Source organism: Pseudorasbora parva, chromosome 25, assembly GCF_024679245.1.
Source record: "Pseudorasbora parva isolate DD20220531a chromosome 25, ASM2467924v1, whole genome shotgun sequence".
Lineage (NCBI taxonomy): Eukaryota > Metazoa > Chordata > Actinopteri > Cypriniformes > Gobionidae > Pseudorasbora > Pseudorasbora parva.
In genome coordinates this window covers 24,089,853-24,110,296 of record NC_090196.1, presented here as the reverse complement: position 1 = coordinate 24,110,296, position 20,444 = coordinate 24,089,853, and the positions used below count along the sequence as shown (strand labels likewise).

The following is a 20,444-nucleotide window of genomic DNA, read 5'->3' as shown; positions in this document are numbered from 1 at the left end:
ACAGAGAGAGAGAGAGAGAGAGAGAGAGAGAGAGAGAGAGAGAGAGAGAGAGAGAGAGAGAGAGAGATTATTTAATTTTTTATGAAGGTTGATACATCTGTCAATTGATATATTTACAATTTTATTGCTTTGTACATCTAGCATTCCAATGCATTAGAGTCTTAAATACATCCATCAGCGCATAGAATGCAAATATTGGATTCCATCTGGATGACTCGGCTCTGCCATAACTACAGTACTGTCATTTAAAACAGCCCAGGGAAGCAGTTTAAAAGATAGAACTTGAGGCCTCTCCAAACATCATGCAAAATGATTACCCTTGACTCAAATAAAAGAGCCGAGCGCACTGGAAATCTGTTCCTTCAACGCTCGCATTCCATCATTCCCGCTGCACAGTGCTCTCCCATTACCAAACATGCTCTCTGTTAATGTCCTGCAAGAAATCTAAAGCTATCATCTAATACAAACTGACAGATGATAAAAATACAGATTCATTAAAACGCCAGCACCGGAGCGCCAGGAGGCAGAGCCAGGGCTGAAGGAATAATAGGACCTCGGGCAGATATGTATCTGTCATTAGGCCAGCAGAACAGTCCAGAGTCGCACCCCCTTCAACGCTCCCTAATAAGGATTAATTTCCTGCGGTGGTTACACCTGTAGCAAATGGGAGAAGGCCGACCACAAGGTGCGCACCATCAGCACGCTTATTGTCAGCCGAAGCTCCCCATGGTTCACCGGAGAAGGTCATCAGTCTTTTAGACGGGTTTGATTCTTTCAAGAGGGGAATGTCGGAGGAAATATTAATAAAGTGCTGTGATTTAAAAATCATTTGACATGCATGAGGCTTTTGTGAAGATTTAGAGAGCTCGTTTAACTTGTCAATGTATCAAATATCAATGATTTAAAATGAAAAGCTGTGATATGGCAGCAATCATAATGTGATTTATTCAAATAGGATTCAAATGTACCAAGATTAACACCCATTCCAACCAACCAATCAGATTTTAAGAATAGGTTTAGGGTTTATATATATATTTATTTATTTATTTTTGTTTATATTTATACTGTATATATGCGTTTTGGCATTTAGCGGCTTTCAGTGTCAGCTTTCAGAAATCATTCTAATATGATGTTCGGTAAACATGAAACATTTCATAGTATGAGCAATGTTGAAAACAGTTGTGCTGCTTAATATGTATATGGAAACATGATACTATTTTCCAGGATTATCTGAGGAAAAGAACGTTCAAATGAATAGCATTTATTTAAAAATAGAAATCTTTTGGAATATTATACATCCTTGCTAAACAAAAGTATTAATTTCAAAAGTGTAAAAGTGACAAGAAGCTTTTACACACACACACACACACACACACACACACACACACACACACACACACACACACACACACACACACACACACACACACACACACACACACACACACACGTCAAAAAGAAAACAATACAAAATAAAAGTGTGTTAATAGATTAATCGATTTGATAGCACTACACTGTACAAAATTATTACAAAAATAAGTCACCTGATTGTCTACATTTTTGATTACATTGAAGTTAATATTTTTTGTTAATACAATGAACATTTTTGAGAACCAACAACCTTTATTCAAACCTTATTAAAAGATTTTGTAAGCATATTAGGCAAATTTGTTTTATTTGTGAAGACGCAGTAAAAAATGCCAAATTGTGCTATTTTCATGATTTACCACATTTTTTATGTGGTTCAGATACAATAATATTTTTAGTTTATATTTATTAAAGCTACACTGTGTGATATTTTCCCCCATCTAGCGGTGTAAAGGTATATGAGCATCCAGTGAATAATAGTTTCTGTTCCTCTCAATTCTGATTTTTTTTTAACTCCTACGGTGGCCGATTTAGTCCAAGATTAACATGGCAATCCCCCTCTTCACATTCGACACGGTGCCATCGAGTGTTAAAATGCGAAAGGCAAAGCTTGAATTTACGAGTATGTCCCTCTTTGGCTAATGTACTTTCAAGATGGAGGGGCATCATGGCGACCAGCATTCGAACCACTCACCCGTATGTATTTCAATGGCATATTTTAAACTTATGAGAATACTTTATTACTTGAAAGAAGTAAATATACATTAATGAATACATATATTTTTGAAAGAACTACGTATTTTTAGCTAAGAATAAACTAAAAAAGTTACACAGTGTAGCTTTAAACCAATTTCCTTCATTGTATCAACTCAATTTTTTTATTTCAATAAACTCAATAAAAGGCAATTAGGTTATTGACATTTTTAAGTTAAACCAACAATATTTTTACAGTGTAATATACATACTATTTTATTTTTAAATACTATGGCTATAATTTATCTTCAATTATCATTATTTTTTTCTTTTCAATTTTAATGTAGCTTTCTTATGCCCCTTGACTTACATTTACATATTAAGTGCAAATTAAGTAAGAATTGGCAAGTAATGGAAATAAAAATGAAATATATTGTCTTTCAAAGACACTTTTGTTTTGATATGTTGTTTGATTGCCAAAATTATTTATTGAGATATTGAATTACGATTATGATTATTTCTATTGGATTTCATTGTACAGATAAAACAGTTGAAACTTTCTTTAAAATATCTTCTTCTAAAACAGGAATCTACTGTAAAGACATTTTTAGATTACAAAAGTGAAATCTTTTTACAGCTATATCCTGATTCAGCATGCCCAAGGAATATGACTGTATTCATCTCGATGAGCAGCATTTGTTGCATCCTCAGAGCTGTTATTGAATCTATTGCTATGATATTTCTACTGTAACAACACAGGATTGCTTTCAAGACAGACACTATTCTTTGTCCACAATGATTTATAATTCTATAAAGGTGAACCTCTGCCTCCGGTGGTGAACGAGCACAAAGTTTATCATGCTTTTTTGTGTTTGGAGCACAAAAGCAGAGAAAATAAGGACATATCTTTCAGCGCATTGTGTTTGTATTGAAGTTGCTTGGAGTAAATAAGTTTCTAAAAGGCCCTCAAGAGTGCCGTTTTACTCAGGTACTTTGGCAATTTCAGACTGAAAGGGTTTCTTTATAAACTTTCTGAACTTATCTCATGGAAACAAGTGGAAGAAATAGTTTATGGCATACCTCACTTATGTCACTTTAATAGAAATATCAAAGTGGTACAGGTTTAGCACAGTTTTGCACTTGCTTAAATGAGGCCAACACTTAACTAGATGTTGGTTGACATTGTTAACTAAATGGTTAGAGATAACCAACTCTGCAGATCTATGCTTGAGGGGTTCCTTCTGGGCTGACAGGGCTGAAATATGCATCCCAGTAAAATGAGATGAAGCACAATTGGGGTATGAATTCCTTGACCGTTTTTTCCCGTAGCTTTGTAGGTACAGTAATTCTGGCTGTTGTCACATGCAAATCCATGTAATATTGCAAATTACAAAATAGCTCCTGCTGAGCAACTGAGCTCTACTTTTTAGTGTTTACCTAAAACATGGGAAGCAAAACCAGCTGAGAAACCACTGGTGGGGATTTACTGCAAAAAAGTCTTGTATCCAATCAGCTGCGATGAAATAAGCAAAATGTGTCTGCGCAAAATTAGTCCACACAGAACATTGCTTTGAACCTTTCTGCACCAAAATGACAGCAGCAAATGGTCTGTAAGTCTTTATAGCAGTCTTCCTCTCTTATCTTGCCAGGAGACATAAGAGAAAGATCATCTTCTTTAATGCTGTTTGAAAGAAAGGTGCTCTGTCAAAACAGATAAGGCTGTTCTTTTCTCTTTCCTTTGGTTTCAGACAATAAAAGAAATCCTTTATCATAAAAAAAGACTGAGAATATTAATGAAAAACATATATCCTTTAGCCTGTGAACATTCCGTCCATATACCAAAAATAGAATTTTATATGCCTTTAATTGTATTATGAATACAAACTGTGTTACAAAATTATATATGCAAAAATGTGGATGGATGGATGGATGGATGGATGGATGGATGGATAGATGAATGGATAGGATAGCATAGGATAGGATAGGGGATTGGGATGATAGGGGATTGGGATGGGATGGGATGGGATGGGATGGATGGATGGATGGATGGATGGATGGATGGATGGATGGATGGATGGATGAATGAATGAATGAATGGATGAATGGATGGGATGGACAGGATATGATAGGGGATTGGATTTGGAAGGATATGATAGGGGATGTGGATGGATGGATGGATGGATGGATGGATGGATGGATGGATGGATGGATGGATGGATGGATGGATGGGCAGGATAGAATAGTACGGATTAGATTTGGATGGATACGATAGGGGATGTGGATGGATGGATGGATGGATGGATGGGATAGGTTAGGACAGGATAGGATATGGGGATTAGGACTGGATTGGACTGGATGAATGAATGAATGAATGAATGAATGAATGAATGAATGAATGAATGAATGAATGAATGAATGAATGAATGGGATGGACAGGATAGGACAGGATAGGGGATTGGATTAGGATGGATGGATGGAAGGATGGATGGATGGATGGATGGATAGATAGATAGATAGATAGATAGATAGATAGATAGATAGATAGATAGATAGATAGATAGATAGATAGATAGATAGAGACAGACAGACAGACAGACAGACAGACAGACAGATAGATAGATAGATAGATAGATAGATAGATAGATAGATGAAAAAAACTCATGATGTTTAATTGCTCCATCTCAAAGCTTTCACTTGAGATATCTGTGCCTTGTGACAAAAATGGCTGCTAGCTAATGTATAGATTCTTTAGTACTTGAAGTTTGTATTTTCAAATGTGCTGTGAAATTCTGTGAGGTCCTTTAATGGGTAATTGGGGTGGAATGAGTTCACTGCTAAAATGCCAGAAGGTTCCGGGCTGAAGTCTAGAGAGAGATGATTATAGGGAAGAGGCTTGGGTAATTGACGGCCATTGAACAAAGGGTTCAATGCTTTCACAGAGTTTAGCCAACATTGCTACAGGCCTTGCATTTAGGCAGCCTGCTGTAATGAAGCTGTGTGTCTTTGTACTGTAGCCAATGTATCCATCTCAATACTTTTATAGCCCTGTTGATCTGACAAGTAGTCAAATGGTGTCACCCTAGTGAGGGTTTAACCGAGAGCAGAATTTAGCCTGGTACTACGAGGTACTTTGTAGGAAAACATATTCCTCTAAATTCCTTCAAAAATGTCCAATATAAATCAATTCTATAAGCTTAACAATGCTAACGTGCGAACTTTCTGAAGGCATTTTTGACCTAAACAAGATTAAGTGGCCACACTGTTTTCAACTAAAAACTGAAAGCTTTGTATTAGTTTTGGCCAGTCATTTGCACAACAACTACATTGTAAAAAAATATTTGTCTCCAATTAAAACATTTCTGGTGTCTTTTTTTTTTCAGTTGGCCAAATTGAATTTCTGTGAATTGATGCCATTTAATTCACAGAAATTCAATTTGGCCAACTGAACAATTTAGATGTGATCAGTCACTAGAAAATTTCAATTGGAGACCTGATTTTTTTTACAGTGTGTTTTGGGTGCCTGAAAAAGCGAACTTTTGAAAATAAAATGCATTTTTTTAAACGATAGCATTATCGTCGTCTGTGCAAACCACTAAAATGCAAAATTGTGAAAACGGTGGCGTCATTTGCATGTGTATTACGTGTTCTGTCTATATAGGCGTGCAGTTTTTCTTTTCCAAGTCACATCGACAACTACTGGCCTGGGAGCAGTAGCTTTTTAGTTGCCTGTCCTTGAAAACGCAAGGGAAAAATGTTTTAATTTTTCATCAGTCATGTAAACAAACCATCAGGCAAAGGCACACATTAATTTTAAAGCTGTAGCTTGATTCCTGACAAAAGACATTCATTTAAAATTGCATGAAGTCAGTTTTTCTATTCTAAATTCTCAATTCCGGCTCATTTCAGCCCCTTTCGTGTGAAAATGAAGAGGTACTGGATATAAATAATAATAATAAAGAGTCGCTATTAATCTGTTGCATTGCACACTCTCAAAACCCTTGCTGTAAACACCCACAAACTCAAGTCTGGCAGATTATAAATCAGTCATTTTGCCATTAAAGATGCATGCAGTTCATAAAGCATGACTCTGGGTGTTTATATATACATATGTTTTTCCACACTTAATATGTTTTTTTTGGCTTACTGGGTTAGCATGTGCGTCGAATGGAGTATCTTTCAAGAGGGGTTTAGAGAAAAAGGGCCAATCATTATTTTGAGGACCATCTGCTAGTCGAGGTACAGACTTCAGAAGGATCCATTTCCTCTTCTACTCATCGATCTCCTGTAGCTGCGTTAGAATTTGAAATCTTTTGGTTATCAGCCCAGCTTCTTAACCACTACGCCAGCACAACAAAACATTCAGAAGCGGGAATGAATATAATTAAATTAAACATTTCATGGTCTACCAGCTAAGCTACACTGGCTCCAAAGTCATCATCCACAGCTTGTGATACCTCATTCCCTCCACGTCCTCCACTCTCCAAGTACAAAATGACAAATCAAGCAGCTTTACAACCCATCCATGTGCTTCTCAATAGCCACCAGGCACTGTTTGATTGTGTATCAGCTTCATGGAGCAGCGGATATTGGCTTTGTTTGCCTACGGCTTTGTCGTTTTTCATCTGGGTCCCTCTATTTATTTTTTCTGTTGGTATCTGAGTTCACTGAAATGAGCATAATCGGGATCCCCAGAAAGACTAATAAACAACTTTGACAAATTGCCGGTGCTGAATGTAGAATGAAAATATAAAATTAAATATAATCAGATAAATCCATCCATTTTCTAACCCACTTGTCCAATGTTAAATAGAAATAATAATATATATTTATGTGACCTAGAACCAAAGTCATAAGTTGCATTTGTGGCAATAGCCAACAATACAATGTATGGGTCAAAATTATAAATGCTTCTTTTATGCCAAAAATCATTAGGATATTAAGTAAACCATGTTCCATGAAGGTATTTTGTTAAATTCCTATCGTAAATTTATTAAAGGGTTAGTTCATTCAAAAATGGTCATTAATTACTTTATATCAATTGATACACTGATTCATAACGGTTCGAAGCTTTATTGAGTAGCGTTTTGAAATCGGCCATCATAAGTTATTTCGTGTCACAAAAACTATTCTCGTTGCTTCATTATTTATTTTTTTAGAGCCACTGTAGTGAGATGGGCTTTGTAACGACGTCTTCAGTGCCTTTATGGGTCTTGAGAGAGGAAATGACATTGGTGTCAATGAAGGACTTTCTGAGCCATCACATTTAAACAAAAATATCTTCATTTGTGTTCTGAAGATTCTTACGAGTGTCGAACAACATTAGGGTAAGTAATTAATGTATTATCAAAAGTAACATGCCTTGCAAAAGGAATTCTTTTGGACAACTTTAAAGGCAATATTTGAACCCTCACATTGTAGTTGTATGTCTGCCAAAAATTATCCTATCCTAAAAAAAAAAAACTAATGAAAGCTTATTCATTTAGCTTCAAAAAAAAAAAAAAAGAAGAAGAAAAAAAAAAAAAAAGAGACCCTTATAACTGGTTTTGTGGTCCAGGGTCACATAAAAGCAACAAAAAAAATTAGCATAAATGCTGGGTTAAAAACAGCCCAAGTTGGGTTGAAAATGGACAAACCCAGAAATTGAGTTGTTTTAATGGGTCCATTCACTGGGTTCAAACAACCCAATTTCTGAGTTTGTCCATTTTTAATCCAACTTGGGTTGTTTTTAACCAGCATTTATATATATATATATATATATATATATATATATATATATATATATATATATATATATAAAGTATCTGCAATAAAAGGTCAGTGCTACATAAGAAAGAAAAAAAGAGTACAAGTTTATTTCCCCGAGAATAAAAGATTCAGGACTTGGACACGACATTGACACCTCATGCAATCAGCTGCTGTGTTATTGCTTTGCCTCAGATGAATTAAATTAATCTTCTTGGTTGCCTCCAGGTGCTTTAAAAGCGATATCCTGCATGAGTCGCATGTCTCTGCCCACAAACAAATCTAATTTATTTGATTATGAGGCAACAAAGCAGCACAATATGACTGATGATATCCCGTTGCTTTTTGAGGTTCAAAACAGACTGCCGAATCAGAATTGCATCTTTAGAGCCCAGTAAAAATTAAGCTGATTTAACAAAGCTTGCTTAGTTCGGGATTGTCTCCACATTGGAGATAGAACGGGCAGACCAGAAGCACACAGTGTCTGGAAACACAAGGTAGCGCCATTTTCCCCCCCTGCACACCACTGAGAATCCAATTTTGGCTTGATTTGGAAGTCATGGAACAGCTCATAGGAAGTACAGAGAGAATAGAAAAGAGAGTAAGGATGCATTGAGGGAATACAGTCTGCCAGCTCCAGAATAATGCAAAATCCTAAAGACAGATAATTCACAGATTAGTTCGGATCAAGGCCGTGTGGAAGAGAAAACCCATCGGCGCCCCAAAAGGACTAGTGTGAATCCTTTTCTCAGGTGGAAATCAGAAGGTTTGCCAATTGTGAAAGATATTAAAATTACCATATGAATGTGGAGTCTTTTTCATTCTGGTTAAAGCAGATTAACATCTGTTCGGAAGTTCACAGTAAAAAGGCTGTCGAAAATTACTTTTTACATAAAATGCACATATTTTAAACATGTATAAACTTAAACTATCATTTACAAAATATATTTAAACAAAAAAAAAATCGACAGTACAGTACCCTCATTTTTCAATTGAGCATTTTTCAGTTTAAAATACTCAACAAAACATTCATTTCCTTTATGTGGTTGAAACCCCTTTGAGAGCTCACACAAAGTCTTCTTAAATGTAAAGTTATCGACTCAGTTTCACACCCCCGTTTCCTACTTCACTTTTCTTCCTCAAGCATACATATGCTTTTGTCTAGAATTCAATCTGTAAGGCACATGAGGGAATTTGCAGCCAACCTAAATTTAAACCCAAGTTCAATTTACTCTGGAAATATGACAGTACAGTAGGTGCACTAAAATATGATGAGTCCTGCAAAGGGGGGCAGCAGATTTACGCACTCCCTGAGCACACTGTAAAAATTTAGGCAAGGGCAGAAACGGCACAAATCACAGCCAATGTCGCTGCCACTCACTGTAATAGGTACGCTTTCATACGCTTTTAAAATGGCAGCAGTCCTCAGACTTTAATTGAATCAGTTCTGTTTGGAACGGTACTCAAGGGGGCAGTGAAGAACATGGGAATGTATTCCATCTTCTGTGAGGAACAAAGTCGGATTACGAAAAATGTCTGTTTGTGGGCAGCAGGAATTGGAACCGTAAGTATGCAGTGAAAACATATATATATTCAAATTTTCAAAACAGAAATGGCAACAATACAATGATCCATGATTGAATTGATTCCATTTATGACTCAATCAATTTACTGATTCAACAATAAATTGATTCACTGATTCTTTCAGCACAAAGGTTCCTTCTGGATTTAAAAGAATAGCAGACTCCTCACCACAACAACGATAATGACAGACGAACGACAACGTTAGAATCACTTAACATTTTTTTCCAGCTGAAGAAGGATAAAAGCATTGAGAACTAATTTTAATCTATCTGACTTTAAAGAGCTCTAGCACTTAATGCGGTGGACAACAAAACTTTAGCATGTGCTTATTATAAACAGAAAGTTTAGCGTGTTTATGTGGAGGTTTATAAAGTTATCATTATAGTTGTGAATGGTGTGAACAGACCTTAACTGAACACAGTAACAAATCTTGTTTAAATGCAAGTCAAACATGCCAAAAATCAGTAAGTGAATCTTCATCAGTAACCAGTAATTTAGTTTGTTTCGAACTCACAAGACTCATATGTTCGGGAATCGAACTACACTGCTTGTACTGTATTTTTCATGCAAATCTTGCGCACACACACACACACACACACACACACACACACACACACACACACACACACACACACACACACACACACACACACACACACACACACACACACACACACACACACACACACACACACACACACACACACACACACACACACACACACACACACACACACACAATTGCATTAAAGACATCTTGGTGGCTATTTGGTACTCACAAGTACTGACAAAAATACATTGATACACATTTGGTACTCAGATATTGATGCCCATTTGGTACTCATAAAAATATATAGGTGCCCATTTAGTAGTCATAACAAATATATAGGTGCCCATTTAGTACTCATAACAAATATATAGGTGCCCATTTAGTACTCATAAAAATATATAGGTGCCCATTTAGTAGTCATAACAAATATATAGGTGCCCATTTAGTACTCATAACAAATATATAGGTGCCCATTTAGTACTCACAAAAAATATATAGGTGCCCATTTAATACTCACAAAAATATATAGGTGCCCATTTAGTACTCATAAAAATATATAGGTGCCCATTTAGTACTCACAAAAAATATCTAGGTGCCCATTTAGTACTTACAAAAATATATAGGTGCCCATTTAGTACTCATAAAAATATATAGGTGCCCATTTAGTAGTCATAACAAATATATAGGTGCCCATTTAGTACTCACAAAAAATATATAGGTGCCCATTTAATACTCATAAAAATATATAGGTTCCCATTTGGTACTCACAAGTACTCACAAAAAATATACTGATGCCCAAATGATATATACAAGTACTCCCAAAAAATATATAGGTGCCCATTTGGTTCTCACAAAAATATACAGGTGCCCATTTGGTACTCACAAAAATATATAGGTGCCCATTTGATACTCACAAAAATATATAGGTGCCCATTTGGTACTCACAAAAATATATTAGTGCCCTTTTGGTACTCACAAAAAATATACTGGTGCCCAAATGATATAAACAAGTACTCACTGGTATAGGTGCCCATTTGGTACTCGCAAGTACTCACAAAAAATATATAGGTGTCCACTTGGTACTCACAAGTGGCGGGCTTGTTGCAGTTGTGGCCGTGCCGGAAATACTGTGGGTTCTCGATCACTGGGATACGGGTCATACCGATCACCACAGCATCTGGCCCAGCGTCCAGGGTACACGGGGTTATGATGCCGTGATTGACGTGATGGAGGGGGCTGGCGGAGTCTTCTTCACCGCTGATCACAGCCACGGGTCCTGCAGAGAGAAAAAGAGAGCCATCACACAAAATGACATTGGTTGCTTAATGGAAAATGAATGCAGTGTAATACGTCTGAGAGGGAAAAGCGGACAGGCTCATTTGTCAGAATAAACGTTATCTCTTAGAGCTGCGACTGGCCTCTGAGCTCTTCTCTGTCATTTGGTCACACATTAACCGCCTCGGCCCGATTCAACCCCAAAAGACTCCGCTGCCGGTTGCCCCGGGCCACGATAAATACTGACTCCCCAAGTTTCCCAAAGTCCCATCATCGGCTCACTTAGCGGCGTCAACAAAAATACGCCCACATTTGGTTTTTGGCCTCCAAGCTGGCAATAGATAAATGACAGGTCTAGACAATAAAGATGGCCTGCCAATGTGAGAGAGTTTCAGGACAGCTGACTAAACCTGCACTTTTCCAATAGGGGTATTTCTGCATTATATATATTGTCATTGATTTCTGCCATCATTATTCCATTTCTCCAAACACTTTTCCTGATTTTTCTTTTAATAAATAAATAAATAAAATAATAAATAATATTAATTATATAAATAAATAGAAAATTAAATAAAAATGTAAATAAAATAAATATGTAATTAACACTGAAGATATTTAATAATATTTTAACAGTTTGTCATTAAGTTGTTGTTTTAATATTTAATATAGCAGAAAAGTCCTTACTGTTGAGCCCTAAATAAGCGATCTAACATTTGAATGCTTTGAATTTGACAACATATTATATTGTGAGAACACACAGAAACATTCAGGGTGTCATTCAAGGCTTTTCAGATTGACTCTGAAAATCTGTTTAGTTTTAGTTGGAACTATCCATTTAGTTCGTAAGGTCAGAGATCTTGACACAAGACCAATGAGATGTAGACAGAAAGAGCCAGTTCTTAACTGATAATTGAGTAGGTCATAGTACTCAAATAAGGCGTGATGTTACAACTAAGCAAAGCTGTTTCAGTGCTAGAGATACAAAGACTTTCTTGTGAAAAATAATAAGACAATTCTTACGAGAATAAAAAAAACCTGGAATATGCATTGTTGAAGACAGTGGGGTAAAAACAAATCATATTGAAGGAAAAACAAGTAAACAAATTGCTAAATACATAAAAAATGAGCTGCATATTTTGAAATATCTACCAACTGCATCACTAATTTTAATGATTCTTTTATTAGGAAGCATAAAAGTCATCACCAAGGTTTCATTTGGAATTTAGTTGAACTGCAAAATGAAAAGGACTTTTATCTGATGTTATACTGCTCTTTGTGAGCTTCAATCAGAAATACGAATGTAATGAGCAGCCGCAATCACATTCATGGCTATAAATTGAGATTATTTTGAGACAATAACGTTGGTCTGCTGTGACATATTTAAGTGGAAATCTTGGGGAAAAGTCTTAATTAGTTTTAGCCTTTAAGACAGGAGGAGACGTTTAGTGTCAAATGACCCCTGCAGCTAATTGGGTCATTAAAATACTTTTCTTTTCCTTAATTGGAAAGTTTAAAAGCCCCAAAAGAACCATTAAAATAATTTTTGTAAATACCAAAAGTCTTAGCAAGGTGAAAAAAAGAACTAACACTGATAATAGTCATTATTATTATTAATGCCATTATTATTTTACTGCATTGACCAAGACATTTATTTTAAACTGTAGGTTCAAGTCATCCAAACATTTCTTCATTTTACCCTAAAAATTAAAACATGTTTTTCATTAGCTCAGTTTTTGCTTAAAGGTGCATTTATAATATTACATATTAAGTCAAAAGTAACAGCACTCCTTAAAATTCCTCCTTGATATCTTTCGGTTACACTTAGCGCAAGGTCAAACACAGCTGTTAACGCGCTTCAGAATAAATACATAAAGCATATCAAATGGCACTTTCAAAATCCTATTATACAGCTGGCATGGTGAATTGAAGATCGCATTCACTCGTTGTTGCCTTTTGGCATTTCGAGTTAGAAACTCTATCAATAAAGTGCTGGAAACCATTTAGGTGGCCGAAACAGAAAATGAGTAGCTTCCTCCTCTTGTCGTCTCCTCTATGGACATAGACAACTGTGTTTTGTCTATAAGTTTCCATTTATTTCAAAGGACTTCCTCCTCTGAATTATTATTATCACTGCATTCCACAGGATACGTTTTCAGAAATCATAAAAAGAACAAAAATACACATATAAAATAAACACATGTATTATCAAGCTGCTTTAAGAGTACTTTGAGCTCTCTGCTGTGACCGAGCACTATAAAACGCTTAAAAAAACACATTTCAGTGATGAATTATGTTTTTATTCCTTCTTCCCGTTCAATGAAAGCCTCAAGGCCAATATTATGTATTGCCTTCAAGTAGACATTATTTGATCTTTTCTTCTGTTTCTGTATTGGAAGAACAAAGTCAGTTTAATAAGATTGTGAGATGGACGGAAGAGAACCAGCAAAACCTTCATAATAAAATCTCTATGGGGTGGGAGGGGCTAGAATGCAACAGGAAGTGCCTAAAATCAGACCGCAAATGATGGCTGTATTAAGGATGATATTCAAGAAATACTTTTACATGTTGGTGTAGTCCTCAAACCTATTAAATGCAGAAGAGAGCCCCCATTTCCATTCATATTCATTAAATGGAGAGAGCAGCCTGAGCATTCTTCTAAATATTTATTTTTGCTCTTCACTTAAAAAAAGAAAAGAAAAGATACAGGTTTGGAACAATATGAGTAAATAATGACAGTCTTGTTATTTATGGATGAACTATTCCTGTAAACCACTTAAAATCATTGCGAATACCTGCAGCCATGTGTAAAAACATTCAGAAATCGCTTGGCTTCCCTTGTTGTTTAAACATAGATAATGTGCTCCCCTTTCAGGGGTGATTATCATACAGAATTCCACTTACAGGAAGTTCTAACACAGTTGTTAATTAGTGCTAAAAAATAACTGTGGCAATCCTGCATGAAGACATGCATAACACATTCGAACGCGTACATGTACACAAATTATTACAGCAAACTTCACACACTTTGTGCCAATAGTGACAGTACTGCATGATACACATATTCATCACATAATTGCACGGAACTCACTTTTTGTCATCGCACTGATTTTTCTGAAGTATGATAATTGTGGAGCCGTCAATCACATCTAAATGAGGCAAGAGGAACTCAGCAAACGGAGTGGTTTGGAACCATACTAACCACAAACATATACACATATACTGTATGTGTGTGTATGTGTTAGTGTTGTCAAATGATTAATCACATCTAACATAAAGGTATAAAGGTTTGTGTTTGCATATACAACGATTAGGCATAACATTATGACCAGGTGAAGTGAATAACAATGATTGTCTCTTCATCACGGCACCTGTTAGTGGGTGGGATATATTAGGCAGCAAGTGAACATTTTGTCCTCAAAGTTGATGTGTTATGAAATAGGGTAAGGATTTGAGCCAAATTGTGACGGCTGACCAGGTCTGCAGTGCTCAGTATCTATCGAAAGTGGTTCAAGGAAGGAACAGTAAACCGGCAACAGGATCATGGGCGGCCAAGGCTCATTGATGCACAAAGGGGAGTGAAGGCTGGCCTGTGTGCTCCGATCAAACAGACGAGCTACTGTAGCTCAAATTGCTCAAGGAGTTAATGCTGGTTCTGATAGAAAGGTGTCAGAATACTCAGTGCATTACAGTAAGCTGTGTATGGGAGCTGCATATTCTGTGTGTGTGTGTTTATTATATATATATATATATATATATATATATATATATATATATATATATATATATATATATATATATAATACATTATACAAGTATAAAATATGCAATATGACTATAATTTAATAAAATATTATTATTAATTTTGAATAATTAAATTACACATCTACTATATAAATGAATGATCAATAATACATTATTATAATTAGTAGTAGTAGTATTATGTATTGTCATAAATTACATTTATTTTATTTAATAAATGCATTAATATTATATTAATACTAATTTAATAACTGTAATAAATTATTATTATTGTTATTATGAATAATATCAATTGTATTAAAACCACTGAACAACCTAAAATGAAAAAAAAAAAAAGCAAAAGCAATCTAGGCTAAATAAAATGTTGCTATTGGGTTTGGGAACTGATCAAAAACAAGTTTTGTCTTCTTACTAACATTTCAATTATGATCACAGATTTATTTTGGCGTATTTACACATGCAAAACGCACCGTTAGCTAAACATTGTTTATCATGACAAATCCAGAAGGAAAATGCAGTTTATCATGACTGAGAATCACATTGCACGCAGTTAGAGACATAATCAAAACTGATCTCTATCTCGGCGCTCTTTTTTTAATATCTTACACACTTTTAAACACACACACACCTGCTGGGGCCGATTCTGCGCAAAAGGTGACAGGGACGATTGATCCTGTTTATAAAGGCATCTGAACCCTGCTGTCTGAAAGCCATTTGCCTGGAGTTGATGTGGCTTCCTTTGATGTTGAAAGTGCACCGAGCACTGTATCTCAGGTAGCTATAAAAGATAAAACAGGCACTATCCATGCCCAATTCTCTCTTATGGCAATTGTGCGCTGATTGCAATGCAAAGCAGCCATGGAAGACCAGCACGAATAAATTACTCACATTACTTCCTTTGATCTCACCAATGTGCATTGAAGTGTCTCCTTGACATCAAACCACCTCGTCCAAGAGGGAGAGAGATATAGAGAGAGAGGTACAGACATGGGCAAAGGGGATGATTCATACCTTCCTTAACATATGAGCCTGATTGGAAGTGGTAGATCTGGAAAATTCAGCCATATAAAAACACTCAAGCCACTTCCTATAGCCGTAATTGTACTGTCCATTCTGCTCATTCCTGTGCAAACCACTGTAATGGGTGGAAGTCAGTTGCTTTTCTCTTTTTCCTGATTCGAGAATTGCCTGTGGTGCCCCTTGGTGTCAGCGGCAATGACAAAACTCTTTTGTTGGGTAAACAGAGAATATGAACACAGTGAATCGGCTCCCCGGTGTTCTGATTGCCTGCAAGGCAGACAACAACAATGCATTCTTCATCTCGCCACTTTTCTCTTCGAAAACCCTCTTCAATTGCATCTCGGTAGGCATGTCTGGACTCAAGCGTTATTTGCACAAAATATCCTCAAACTTAAAGAAACCTTGGGTGTGAAAAATGTGGTGTGTCTCAAAGAGCCGGAAACATGCTGGACCTTCAAAATGAGAGGATTTTTATCAATTTCATTTTCGAGAAGAAACTTTCCATGAATAAGGAACAACATTTGGCCTGAATGTCTATATTTAACCGAGGCCTAACATTCAGAAAACATAAATATATATATACATAATATACATAATAATCGAATCCCAAAGGTGTTTAAATCGGGTTGAGGTCTCTGTACAGGCCTTTGTTTTATGGCCCTTGCTTTCTGCACTAGTGTGCAGCCTGACCATTTCAAAACTGTTCCCACAAAGTTGGGGGCATTGAATTCTCCAAAATGTTTTGGTATGCTGAAGCATTAAGAGTTCCTTTCACTGAAACTAAGGGGCTAAGCCCAACTTCTGAAAAGCAACTCCACACCATAATCCCCCCTCTACCAAACTCTACACTCGGCACAATGCAGTCGGGAAAACACTGTTCTCCTGGCAACTGCCAAACCCAGACTCATCCATCCGATTGCTAGAGTCTTGAGTTGTCATGGCGTGCTTTACTCCACTGCATCTGACACTTTGTACATGGTGATGTAAGGCTTGGATGCAGCCGCTCAGCCATGGAAATACATTAAATGAAGTTCTCTACACACTGTTCTTGAGCTAATCTGAAGGCCACATGAAGTTTGGAGGTCTGTAGCTATTGACCGCAGAAAGTTGGTGAGTTCTGTGCACTATGCGCCTCAGCATGCGCTGACCCCGCTCTGTGATTTTATGTGGCCTAACACTTTGTGGCTTAGTTGTTGTTGTTCCCAATTGCTTAAAATTTGTACAGTTGACCCTGGAACATTTAGTAGTGATGAAATTTCATGAATGGACTTATTGCACAGTTGGCAACCTATCACGGTACCACCTTGAATTCACTGAGCTCCTGAGAGCGACCCATTCTTTCACAAATGTCTGTAGAAGCGTCTGCATGCCTAGGTGCTTGATTTTATACAGATGTGGCCATGAACACCTGAATTCAATGATTTGGAAAGTTGTCCCAATACTTTTGGCAATGGGTGTATATATTATTATATAATTTGGATGTTATGCATTATTACATGGATAGACATTACATGTTAAATTAATTGTATTGTTATTTTTCTTACAATGAACTGAATTGTTTGAATTGTCTAATTAATTACATTTCAGAAGGTCTATATATATACAACTAATTTACCACACAGACATTTGATTTAAGGTGTTTAAACCTACCTACTGTTAACAAAATGTTGTTCTTAGGTTCTCTAACACATCTAATATCTCTCAATAAAACAAAAACAAAATACATGGGATTTAAACCTCTAATGTTTTTATCTATTTATTTTTTATTAAACACTAAAGTGTACCATATGTACCTAATTTGCTGCTTATTTCCTCTTCGGTGAGGACGCCCCACTACAATGACAAGCGCAGAGGAAAAATGGAGCGATTATGTGGAGAAATTTTTCATAGAGTGCCGCCTTAAGTAATAAACCGCTCGTTCGCTTGGTATGAGAAATGGAAATGTGCAAACACTTTGAAAACAGCAGCTTACTAGTTATCACAATTTCATCTGTGAAACGGATTAATAGCACAACATCTCCTGGAGCCTCGGGTGTGCTAAAGACTCGCCACACCTTCTAATATGGACTTCTAATACACTTTCCTTGAACATTAGTTACATTTATTATTGCTCATACTCAGGTTTAAAGATTTTAGGGAGTGCAATGAACACTAATAATACCTCACATTGTGCCATTTGTTGAGGAAACTAGTGCTATTTGTTTTCAGTTTTATAACTTGACGCTAACTAGACTCAAATTTGTGAGCTAAACTCAAATGCTACATGTTAACTGCTAAGCCTCAGTTCTGATATTTTATATAGCTATTTGAATATTCTTTTCCCCCTTCACATCACGTCACAGTATACAGTATTCTTCCAGCACAAATCAACAGCAACGGCATGATTAGCTCCTTATGTCATAAAACAACGTTAGCACCTGCGCTAGTCAACAAAACAGAGTCCCGGTACAGGAAGCATTAATTTCCCGTGCCAGCACCTTTGCAGTTGGGCCAAACAATGAAAAACCGGCTGGAACATAAAGGCAGTCACTCATCTTTATGGTCCTTAACAAAGTAGGCCATAGGCACAACATTCGATGTGCATTTTGTTTATAGCTGTATAAACGCCCGTGGAGCTGGAGGGGAAGGACAGTACAGCCGCTCCGCCTGAAGGGACTGATGAAGAAGCAAACAGTGACCAAATCTCCGCAGGCATAAATCAGTCAGACACACACACACACACACGCACATTAGCAGGATAAAGGACACTAGCAAAAGACTGAAACCTCTTCATAATAAGAACCAACCTTTAGCTGTTCATATAAAACAGAGAAAAATGATTCTTTGCAACTATGATGGCAGGTGCTATTTATTATTTAGATCTGAGCAAAAACAAGATTGTGAAGAATAGAAGTACAGCTCTTTTAAAGTGATAATTCACCCTAAATAGCAGCCCATACAAGCTGTGCACAACCAATAGATTCTACATGTATTTTAATATACAAATAAACAAATACATTGTAAAAATATATAAATATAGTCATATATTTAAAGCCTGTGATGCAGATGAAATAGAAGCAATTTAAACACATAGATAGACAGATAGACAGATAGACAGATAGATAGATAGATAGATAGATAGATAGATAGATAGATAGATAGATAGATAGATAGACAGATAGACAGATAGATAGATAGATAGATAGATAGATAGATAGATAGATAGATAGATAGATAGATAGATAGATAGATAGATAGATAGATAGATAGATAGATAGATAGATGGGTCCACTGTAAGATATATTGTTGGTTTAACTTAAAAAAGTAAGTAACCTGGTTGCCTAAGAGTTTATTGAAATAAAAAAAAATGAGTTGATACAATGAAGGAAAATGGTTTAATTAATAGAAACTCAAAATATTATTGTATCTGAACCACATAAAAAATGGGATAAATCATAAAAATAGCATAATTTTGCATGTTTCACTGCGTCATCTCAATTAAAACACAATTATCCAATATGCGTACAGAATGGTTTAATACTACACTGTAAACAATTATACAGAAAAATAGTTACCTGGTTGCCTTAAAATTTTGAGTTCATTGAAATTAAAATGTTGAGTTAATAGAATGAAATTTTTTGAGATTCGACAACCTTTATTAAAATACTATTAAAATATTTTGTAAGCATATTCGGTAATTGTGTGTGTTATTTCTGATGACACAGTGAAACATGCCAAATTGTGCTATTTTCATGATTTATCAATTTTTTTATGTGGTTCAGAAACAATAATATTTTGAGTTTCTATTTATTAAACAAATTTCCTTCATTGTATCAACTCAAATTTTTAATTTTTGAATAAACTCAAAATTTTAAGGCAAACAGGTCCACTGTAAGATATATTGTTGGTTTAACTTAAAAAAGTAAGTAACCTGGTTGAGTTTATTAAAATAAAAAAAATGAGTTGATACAATGAAGGAAAGTGGTTTAATTAATAGAAACTCAAAATATTATTGTATCTGAACCACATAAAAAATGGGATAAATCATAAAAATAGCACAATTTTGCATGTTTCACTGCGTCATCAGAAATAAAACACACACAATTACCCAATATGCTTACAGATTGGTTTAATACTATTTGAATAAAGGTTGTCGATTCTCAAAAATTATTCAATGAACTCAATTTTAAGGCAACCAGGTAACTTAATATTTTTACAGTATAGATAGATAGATATATAGATAGATAGATATATAGATAGATAGATAGATAGATAGATAGATAGATAGATAGATAGATAGATAGATAGATAGATAGATAGATAGATAGATAGATAGATAGATAGATAGATAGATAGATGCTTCACAGCTATGTTGTTCATGTCAAACAAATATTCTGTTTGCTTTTATCTTTACTCTCAATGACAGACAGTGACATGCTCAGCTTCCTTATCTCAAGGTCTGCTGTTCACGATG

At 35.8% G+C, this 20,444-nt stretch overlaps 1 protein-coding gene across 3 annotated transcripts in view; it reads right to left on the bottom strand.

The window, feature by feature from the left end:
- The window catches only part of ntrk3a (neurotrophic tyrosine kinase, receptor, type 3a), a 338,706-nt gene that overhangs the window by 46,986 nt on the left and 271,276 nt on the right, over positions 1–20,444 (bottom strand). For all 3 annotated transcript variants that reach the window (XM_067435678.1, XM_067435676.1, XM_067435677.1), the window contains exon 12: positions 11,025–11,213. In XM_067435678.1, the coding sequence (XP_067291779.1) occupies positions 11,025–11,213 (189 nt within the window). The remainder of the gene's footprint in view (positions 1–11,024; positions 11,214–20,444) is intronic.